This window comes from Amblyraja radiata, chromosome 30 (assembly GCF_010909765.2).
Source record: "Amblyraja radiata isolate CabotCenter1 chromosome 30, sAmbRad1.1.pri, whole genome shotgun sequence".
Lineage (NCBI taxonomy): Eukaryota > Metazoa > Chordata > Chondrichthyes > Rajiformes > Rajidae > Amblyraja > Amblyraja radiata.
This window is the reverse complement of record NC_045985.1, coordinates 29947522-29958656: the sequence shown is the minus strand read 5'-3', so window position 1 is coordinate 29958656 and position 11135 is coordinate 29947522. Positions and strand designations below refer to the sequence as shown.

Here is an 11135-nt window from a genome sequence, read left to right as displayed (position 1 = left end):
GTGCCCCCATTATCTCAGGTAAGTGATTTTGGATAAGTTTTCAACTCATCTGGATGCGTTTAGTTGCAAAGTTTTGACGCAGCAAACCAGAAAAATAAAACATCAGACATTGGCAATATGAAATTTAAAAAATGGGATTCGGGCATCTTCGGAGGGAGAAAAACAAAGATTAATTCTTAGAGGTGATTGGCCTTTCATCTGTGTTATTTAATCTGGTTTCAGAGGGATGGATGACTCACCTGAAATCAAATTACTTGACGATCACTTGAGAATAATGGAATTCTCACCTTACATGTTGGGGTACGAGTGAGTGACTAAATACTGAACTACTTAAGAAGGGTTTCGGCCCGAAACGTCGCCTATTTCCTTCGCTCCATAGATGCTGCTGCACCCGCTGAGTTTCCCCAGCAATTTTGTGTACCACTGAACTTACTTTCATTGGTGGTAAAGTGTTTTGACTACTTATTTCAACAAACATAATCTTTGTTTATAATTCTGGTGACCTCAAATTATTGGACCTTGCCATAAGGTATGTAAATTGTTCTTCTACTGAAGCTGTCGTAATATTACTGTAATAATTGACATTACATATCATTGATATAGCAATGTTGGTATACTGTCTCTTCTAATTTATTTTTAGCCGACACTTCATTCACACTCAATGATGTTTGATCTTTACACAAAAGGCAAATTTGATTTTTATTTATCGGGCCATAGATAAAGACAAAGTACATACAAGATCCTCAAAAGTGCAAAGGCTATAGTCACAATCTTCCAATCCACCATGGATATGAGGATTGGTGTCAGAGGAGTGGAGGACTGAAATTGTTGCAACACTACTTTAAAAAAAAAGGGAGGCTAAACATGACAACTATATGGCAGCACATTTCATGCCAGAAAATCCTCAGTTACAAGAAAGCAGAGGAAAATTAAATGATATTTGGAAAAGTATAGGTTAACAAATACATTTGTAATATGGACTGGAAATTTGATATATTTCACATAATACATATTTGCAAACTTAGAAGTATGCAATTAAGAAAATGATGGCAGCATGCACACAATATTAGTTAATGGACAGAATCAGAAAATAGTTTCCCAGACCTCAAGGAAGGTAGACAATAGACAATAGGTGCAGGAGTAGGCCATTCGGCCCTTCGAGCCAGCACCGCCATTCCATGTATCATGGCTGATCATCCCCAATCAGTACCCGTTCCTGCCTTCTCCCCATATCCCCTGACTCTGCTATTTTTAAGAGCCCTATCTAGCTCTCTCTTGAAAGCATCCAGAGAACCGGCCTCCGAGGCAGAGAACTCCACAGACTCACCACTCTCTGTGAGAAAAAGTGTTTCCTCGTCTCCGTTCTAAATGGCTTACTCCTTATTCTTAAACTTGTGTGCCCCTGGTTCTGGACTCCCCCAACATCGGGAACATGTTTCCTGCCTCTAGCGTGTCCAAGCCCTTAACAATCTTATATGTTTCAGTGAGATTCCCTCTCATCCTTCTAAACTCCAGAGTATACAAGCCCAGCCGCTCCATTCTCTCAGCATATGACAGTCCCGCCTTCCCGGGAATTAACCTGGGAAACCTACGCTGCACTCCCTCAATAGTAAGAATGTCCTTCCGAAAATTAGGGGACCAAAACTGCATACAAAACTCCAGGTGTGGTCTCACTAGGGCCCTGTACAACTGCAGAAGGACCTCTTTGCTCCTATATTCGATTCCTCGTGTTATAAAGGCTAACATGCCATTCGCATTCTTCACTGCCTGCTGTACCTGCATGCTTACTTTCATAGACTGATGTACAAGGACCCCAGATCCCGTTGTACTTCCCCGTTTCCCAACTTGACGCCATTTAGATAGTAATCTGTCTTCCTGTTTTTGCTACCAAAGTGGATAACCTCACATTTATCCGTATTAAACTTCATCTGCCATGCATCTGCCCACTCCCCCAACCTGTCCAAGTCACCTTGCATTCTCATAGCATCCTCCTCACAGTTCACACTGCCACCCAGCTTTGTGTCATTTGCAAATTTGCTAATGTTACTTTGAATTCCTTCACCCAAATCATTGATGTATATTGTAAATAGCTGCGGTGCCAGCACCGAGCCTTGCGGTACCCCACTAGTCACTGCCTGCCATTCTGAAAGGGACCCGTTAATGCCTACTCTGTTTCCTGTCTGCCAAGCACTTCTCTATCCATGTCAGCACTCTACCCCCAATACCATGTGCCCTAATTTTGCCCACTAATCTCCTATGTGGGACCTTATCAAATGATTATCCATGAGTCAACATTAGGATCAATGTTGATTTTGGTGTATAATTAACAAGCTTGCCTAGTACACAACCATAATTTCAGTCTCTAAACTAAACTAAACTAAACCTAAACGTTGAAGACAATGGTTTTCTGCTTAAATTGATGTTAATCTCCTTAGAACAGAGATTAAGTAAGGTTGGAAAGGGTTGCTCTAAACTTTGTGTTTATGGTGTTGATGAAGGAATTAAACATCATTATCTCGTAAAAGCAGATTCAATGACTGGTGAACATACTTAACATTATCGTAAATGAATCAACTGTTCGCATGTAACTTTTCTGCAATGAGGGAATGCGATCTGACATGTATTTACAAAAGTGGTGGTAGATTTAAGTGACTATCAAAAGAAAATGGTAGGGGACAACGGTCGGGAATTGGAGTAACTGCATAGCTCTGTCAAAGAGGGATTAATTGAACCAAGTGCAGGAGATGCATAATCTCCTGAGCCCACAGCAACTATGCATGAGGAAAATAGGTTTACCTTCAATAATTATTGTTTGGAAAATATATTTTTCTAAAGAACTTGTATGGTTAGTTGGTAGATAAAAATGCTGGAGAAACTCAGCGGGTGAGGCAGCATCTAAGGAGGGAAGGAAATAGGCGACGTTTCGGGTCGAGACCCTTCTTCAGAAGTATGGTTAGTTTGTCTGTTTAACCCTTTGTGAATTTAAACAATTGCCTGGCCATTGTTTTATAACTTTCTAACTCACACATATCAAATCAACAGAATAAGCTGTCAACAGTTTATTCAGTTAAAAGCTCATGTGTGGTAATAGGTTAAGAAACAAATTATGGAATTATTTCAGAGTTAGATTCAGGTTCATTCAGAGAAAATACTCAAAATAAAACAACAAAAAATTGGCTAATTATTCATAATCAATCACAATTGTAACCAAAATGTAGTCTGATAATCTAAAGTACATTTGGGTATATAAAAGTTCCATATAAGTGAATACCTGATAAAAGAATAGCTAATTATAAAATAATTGGTACAGGATACATTTTTTCTCAGGTTGAAATACTGCAGATTTGTAAACTGTCAAATAACTTCTTTATTCAGCTGAGAAAATAACTTAACTCAATGTCAATTATCTGTACATAATTTGCCAGTTAAATAAATTAACCAAGATCATCCAAGAATATCACATGTAGTAAGCACTGTACGATCAGAATATTGTAGCAATTTTACAAAAACATATTCCTGATGTGACTTTTCACATGTTGAAAACTTGTGAACTTTCTCTCCTTGATTTACTGTACTCTTAAAATAAAACAGAAAATTGCCATGTACTCATGGCATTTCGACAATCTTCTCAATTGGGTGAGGTTCCAAATTAGAACCATCATTTTATAAATTTGACTCGTTTGAGTGTTAGCTTAATAAGCTCTTCGATTGCATCAATTTTGGCACATAGGAATAAAGTGGTCACCACGTGTTAGGTTGTAATAAAAGTAAGTGCTTACCTGCCCTTTAAAAGCATCAATAATGAACTGGAGAGACTGTGGTTGCACACATTCAATGCACTTTTGAACCACATGGTTTCCATTTTGGTCCTTAACACATTTTAAAACGTGTCCATCCAATTCCTTTACCATATCATTCTGCATTGAGAAGAACATCATTAAAATAAAACTTAATTTAAGAAAATTATACTAGAATATTAATATCTGTGCACCAATGATTATCCAAGTTTTAATTATAAAAAAGCTGTTCAAACTTACAATTACCTGCTGGTCTGCTGAAATGGATTCTAAAGCCTTCTGAATAACACGACAACCATACATCTGTAGAGCCAAGGGTAAAACATGCCCTCGGATGCGCTGGGCTAAAGCTAGTTTCTGATCCAAACTTCCAAACTAAAAAATTCAAACAAATTCATAAATTTCATGTCAAGCGAGATGCAGATCGACCATCTGAAAGGCTGCAAAATGTGTGAGGGAGGGGGGGAGGAAAGGAAGGGTGACGGCAATGGAAACCGGTAATTAAGTAATGGTATTCAATTATATAATTTAAACAAATATGTAAAGCAGTTTGGACCAAGTATTAACTGACCATTGGAGAGACACAAAACTACAGATGCTGGAATCTGTGGCAAAAAGCTAAGTACTGGAGGAACTTCACGGGTCAAGTAGCATCTGTGAAGGGAATGGACAGGTGACGTTTCAGGTTGGGACCCTTCTTCAAATTGTGGATGAGGGAGGAGGAAGCTGGAGAAAAAAATGTGGGGCAGGGCAAAGCCTGGCAGGTGATAGATAGATACAAGTGAGGGGGTGGCTGATTGGAAGATCTATATTCCCATAATTTTGAAAGAGCTGGTATTAGAGATGATGGATGCTCTGGTTATCATTTTCCAAAGTTCTGTAGATTCAGGAGTTGCTCCTGTCAATTAGAGGGGGAGAAATTGTGACCCCACTATTTAAGAAAGGGGAAGAGAATAGAGAACTACTAGCAGCAAAAGTGCCAGAATCTGCAATGTAGGATGGAATAAAAAAACGTGAAAAAATTAATAGGATCATGCAATCAATATGGATTTATAAAGTAACAATTGTTTTGGCTAATCTGTTAAGAGTTTCTTTGAGGATGTCTCTAATGGAATAAGTAATGGGGAAACTCAGCAGGACAGGTAACATCTCTGGATAGAAGGAATGGGTGATGTTTCGGGTCGAGACCCTTCTTTAGACGTGGAAACCCATGGATGTCGGGTATTTGGATTTTCTGTAGTATACTGACATGGAAAGAGAAGTAGTCATCAGGCATGAAAGAGAGCAAACATACAAATCTTTCTCAGATTGGCCTGCAACGACTAGTGGGTTATCACGACTGATGCTTGGGCCCAGGTTCCTGTGATATATTATCAACACCTTGGATGAGGGAAAGAAATGTTGTATTTCCAAATTTGCTGATGATAGTAACCAAGGTAGGAAAGTAGTATGTGTCAAATGATGAGAGAATGGATAGTGCCGATGTTTACATGGACCTCTGTGTGCTTGTACATCACTATGCTGAGGCAGCAGGCAATTAGGAGGGTGAATAGCAATCAGAAACTTTATAGGAAAAGGGGTCAAGGAACTACAAATGCATGGAATCCTGAGCAGCAAATAAACTGCGGAAATCTGTGGGTTAGGCATCATCTGTGGAGGAAATGAGCAGGCGATGTTTTTGGATGGGACCATTCTTCAGACAGAAAGATTTGATTACACACATAAAGATGTTGTATTCCAATTGCATTGAGTCTTGGTGATTCTAAACCAGGAATATTGTGTACAGTTCTTACCTTCTAGTCAAGAAATGGTGCATTTTACAGAGGAAGTGCAGGAAAGTTTCATTATACTGCTTCCAGGAATTATGCATTTTCCCCCAAGAGAGATTGTGTAATTGGGTCTGTACTCCAGAATTATGAAGAATGACAGGAGATCTCATCGATATTTACAAATTTCTTATAGAGCTCCATTGGTTAGACAAAACTGCTGGAGAACTTGAAAGTGATAGACAACATTCTGGACGGAAAACTTCTAAGCTTGGACCAGGATAGAGAATTCCAAAGGTGCACCACTATTGCACCAAACCTGGAGTCTCAGTCATTGTGTAAAAAGGGATTATTAGATTTGTCAAGGGATATTGGAATGTCAAGGGATATTGGAATGGGCTGGAAAATATCAGGTAAAAAGATCAGCCAAGATTCTGATCATGGCAGAGAAGGCTCAAACGGCTGGATAGCCAACTCTTGTTTCTAGTTATGATCCTAACACACCCAAATCCTCAGGATACATAAGTTAAAGTAGCTATTATATTCTCAAAACATTGTTTTAAACTTTAGAAAATATGCCTACCTCAAAGAATTTCTGTATTACATAATTTCCAAACACATCAGTCATCAGTTGATAAGCAGCTTGCAGGATCTCACTAAAAACCATCTGACGTTCTGCAGGCGTAGCTCGTTCTAATTTTTGCTGGATGAATCTGTCAGACACCCCCAAATAAAACAATGTAATTGGCTAAATGCTAGAACCATTTAAAAATCAATTTTTCCTCAAAACATTTCATCAAGTAAAATTATTTACAAAACTGATACATTCAGGTTAACGAACTGCAGATGCTGATTTAAATCGAGGGTAGACACAAAATGCTGGAGTAACTAGCGGGACAGGCAGCATCTCTGGAAAGTAGGAATGGGTCTGAAGAAGGGTCTCGATCCAAAACGTCACCCATGCCTTCTCTCCAGAGATGCTGCTGTCCCACTGAGTTACTCCAGCATTTTGTGTCTACACTCAGGTTAATTGCCTACTGAAGCCCACATCTTTTTGCTGTCAAAGCTGAGATGCCATTTTAAAAAGACATGGTCTTATCATGAAATGTCAGAAATCTTCCTCCATCATGGTGGTAAGGGGATGTCTCAGAAATACAAAATATGTATAGCTCCAGCACCATCTAAACAGGACACAGATGCCCAGACACACAAATTACAGCAGTTGCACAAATTAAAAAAAAAAGACAAATCTGAAAATGGTGCATAAAAAGGGGAGACTAGTCTATTTGGGCCAGTAAATAGTTACCCAACAAGTTTTCTTTTTACATAGCAAGTAGTTAGGATCTGGAATACACTGGCAGCACCAGTAATGGATTGTGATTCAAGTTAGCATTCAAAGTGAATTGACTAAATATCCATAGTAATGGGCCTTTTCCACTTGGCCATTTTTTCGGCGACCTACCGACATCATTGACTGACGCATCAGGTCATCGTAAAATTTGCTGCATGACGACATACAAAGCATGGTGTTTTTTCAAGTGTTGCAACATTTGTCACCGCTGGATTTTGAAATGTGCAAAATCTTTTGGCGACACTGATATGACGCCGGCAGTCGCCAAAAAAAATCGCCACGTGGGACAGCCCCTTAAGTTTTAAGGCTAAGGGAAGATGGCAAGAGAGTGGGATCAGCATGGTTACTCTTACACACAAACGGGTGATCACAACAGGTTGAAAGGCCTCCTCCCTCTGTGCCTTAACTGCTGTGATTCCTTTGACAACACTAAACATAGAAAATACGTGCAGAAGTAGGCCATTCGGTCCTTCGAGGCTGCATCGCCATTCAATGTGATCATGGCTGATCGTCCAAAATCAGTACCTCGTTCTGGCTTTTTCCCCATATCCCTTGATTCCCTTAGCCCTAAGAGCTAAATCTAACTCTCTTGAAAACATCCAATGAATTTTCCTCCAACGCCTTCTGTGGCAGAGAATTCCACAGATTCACAACCCTCGGGGTGAAAAAGTTTTTCCTCATCTCATTCCTAAATGGCCTACCCTTCTTCTTAAACTGTGACCCCTGGTTCTGGACTCCCCCAACATCGGGAACATTTGTCCCGCCTCTATCTTGTCCAATCCTCTAAGAATTTTATATGTTTCTATAAGATCCCCTCTCATCCTACTAAATTCCTGCGAATACAGGCCCAGTAGACCCATTCTTTCATCGTACGTCAGTCCCGCCAACCCGGGAATTAACCTGGTGAACCTACGCGGCACTCCCTCAATAGCAATAATGTCCTTCCTCAAATTAGGAGACCAAAATTGAACACAATACTCCAGGTGCGGTCTCGCCAGGGCCTGTACAACTGCAGTCCTTGCTCCTAAACTCAAATCCTCTCGCAATGAAGGCCAACGTGCCATGCCATTGGCTTTCTTCAATGTCTGCTGTACCTGCATGTTTACATTCAGTGACTGTACTAAATTTGTACAAATAAATATTGTTCCACATTGTTAATGAATACCATGAAATCAATATTATTAAACTTGAAAACATATGTCCACTTAAAAAAATCAAAATAGTCTGCAGATTTTACCTAGACCCATGTTGGTCCTGGGAGAATTCAACTATGTGACCGACCAGATCACGTAGTTGAAGATTAGGGAAACGGTTATTTCGGAAGTCCTCCAACAGCCTACTACGACCCGAAGGCATGATATCAGATCTGCTGTATCGAAGACGTGAGGGAGGGAACAGCTGACTGCTAGAGCTGAACAGACTTGTTGAACCAGTTCCACTACGACTTTTAGCTTCGGCACCAGGTGCTGCAGAAATGAACCGACCACTGCCATTTGTCAGTCCGCCTGCAGTGAAAATATATGAAGCAACTTACAAGACTGGCCATTTTCAATATGACTGATTGGCATGAAAATCCAAGTTTTACAGTAATGGAATCTAAACTGTATCTTAAATTACCACTTTCTTCTATTTCAAAAATGTTGTATAGTACCAAAGAACTGATATAAACTCTTTCCCTCCCCTTCCACACACAAAAACAACATTCATGAATTTACTCGATTTAAGATTTATTCTTTATAATTCGTTTAACTATTTAAGATATTCTTGAAGTTAGTGAAATCTAACAGGAACAATCAAAATGGAGCACTAGCAATGCAATAAAATGAACTTTAACTAAACAATATCCCAGAAATCAGCTGTATTTTTCAATGAATGAAACCCTATCAGAAGTACAAAAGCATTCAATGATAAACACATCAGTCCCGACAGCTGCAGTGCAGATGTGCATATCAGGCAAGATTTTGTATCAGTGATTATCTTACCATAACAAAGGAAATAGAGCTTTCTTTTTAAGAAGATATAGTCTCCACACTTCTGCACATTGCATTAGTGTAGTTAAGGGGCCAGAGATAAACAGCGAAAAAAAATGTCACTTTTGATAATCACTGATAGTCATTCTTTTTATTAAAGCAAAAGCCAATAACACCTTTGGCATATCAGGTGTCTGAAGGATTACTGCATTAAATGATAAGGCACAAAACTAATTTGCAAAAACAGAATTATAAAGACCAATGGGACTGTCCCACTTGGGTGATTTTTTGGGCAACTACAGGCGACTGCTGCAAAATTTTCAACATGTTGAAACATTTTCTGCGACAGTGGCGACAATTTTTGCTGTCGTAGGTTGACGTATGTTGTCGCCAGGTGAATTCCATTAAAATTAGTCCCTGGCAGTCGCCTAAGTGGGACAGGCCCATAAGCTTACCTAGTTTGTACAGTAAGCACCGGTCTGTGTAAGACTGAAGAGTTAACGGAAATACAGAAAATTGCACACTAAACCAAATCATTATACATTATGGAATTTAAAAAAACATACCAAGGTGCAGAGTAGATGACGATCCTTGTGAGGAAAGGGATGGAGGTGGTGTTAAAGAATGACCTGGATTCTGGTTGGGAAGGGGCATGCCAATTGGACCAGGCGAGGAGGAGAATCCCAAGCTGCTGTAGTATTGCTGTCCTATGGGAGGCAGATTGCTGTTGGGTCGTTTGTATAGATCAGAGCCAGTAGACAATGAATCTCTTCTGGATACACTGTTGCTTCCAGAACCGCCAACTGTAAATTCAGTGTTTTGGATGCAAGATCAATAAAAGCATTTGTCAATATTTTAGTTATCATTGACTATTGAGCTGTAAAAATTATAAACCAACAAAGGATAACTGAGATGATTAACAACTGAATTACTAACTTTGTCTTGGCAATTTTCATGCCATTTCAATTATATTTACCGATGACCACAGAAAATAACAGAACTATTTTCAAGAACAAGACAGAGTATACTTTGTGTTCATTTTTTAAAAAAGGTTATACTTTAAAGGAAGAAACATGAGTTTAAGGACAACTACACGAGGGAAAATCTACAGAAAAATATTGACTTTTCTGATCACGCTTCTGAAAGTAGAAAATTGCATTGATACAAAGGGAAATCACGTAAAAATAATCTGATAGATTTAAAATATAGATAAATAAAATGCAACTAATAGCTGCATTTTCAATATGCTTTTAACAAGTACCACATTGTTACTTAATTACTTGGGCAAAAAAACACAAAATACATTGTAACCGGCCAAGTTTCAGTAATGAAAATATAATTTAGAAGCATATGAATCTTTAGGACAACTAAACATTTGTTAGGTCAGATCTTGCTGGCTAAAACTACACGTTCCAAAATAAGTCACCTCTTTTTAGTCATCTAAATAGAGGCCTGGAATTTACAGACATACACTGTCAATTTCTCAAAAGAATGGAGCATGGGGGTTGGCTTACTGCTTGGATTTCACATCAGGTCAGATGGCACAGAATTTCAAGGAACTACAGATGTAGGCTTACAATAAAAAATACAGTACTGAGTGACTCAGCGGGTCAGGCAGCAACCATGGAGAATATGGATAGATGATGCTTCGGGTCGGGACCCTTCTTCAGAACTGATAAGTGAATTGAGTCAATTAAATAGATCAACTTCTGAAAAGCAAAGTGGTCAAAAAATATGTTGAGAAACAAGTGTGGATGGTCTGGAAGGAAAGGAGGAAAGAAAGTATTTTTGGCTTGCACGAATGCCACAAGTCACGGTGGCTCAGCGGTAGAGTTGCTGCCTTACAGCGAATGCAGCGCCGGGGACCCGGATTCGATCCCGATTACGGGTGCTGTCTGTACGGAGTTTGTACGTTCACCCCATGACCTGCGTGGGTTTTCTCCGAGATCTTCGGTTTCCTCCCACATTTCAAAGACGTACAGGTTTGTAGGTTAATTGGCTTGGTAAAATTAAAAACTGTCCCTAGTGGATGTAGGATAGTGTTAATGTGCGGGGATCGCTGGTCGGCGCGGACCCAGTGGGCCGAAGGGCCTGTTTCCGCACTGTATCTCTAAAACTAAAACTAAAATAACTAAAACTAAAACAAAAACATCTGAATCTGGTATAATTTAAGGGTGCAGAATATATAAGATGCCTGTAAACCTGGTTAAGTCTCTTGAATTAAGACAACCTTCAACAAGGCACATTGTGT

At 39.4% G+C, this 11135-nt stretch overlaps 1 protein-coding gene across 1 annotated transcript in view; it reads right to left on the bottom strand.

Annotated features, from left to right (window-relative positions):
- Positions 1-3698: 3698 nt before the first annotated feature.
- LOC116990054 (pumilio homolog 2-like) overlaps positions 3699-11135 on the bottom strand; it is a 38324-nt gene continuing 30887 nt past the window's right edge. The window contains exons 5-9 of the mRNA XM_033047580.1: positions 9451-9687; positions 8152-8419; positions 6147-6276; positions 4044-4172; positions 3699-3917 (exon numbers count right to left, since the gene is read on the bottom strand). Of these exons, the coding sequence (XP_032903471.1) occupies positions 3714-3917; positions 4044-4172; positions 6147-6276; positions 8152-8419; positions 9451-9687 (968 nt within the window). The 3' untranslated portion in view covers positions 3699-3713. The remainder of the gene's footprint in view (positions 3918-4043; positions 4173-6146; positions 6277-8151; positions 8420-9450; positions 9688-11135) is intronic.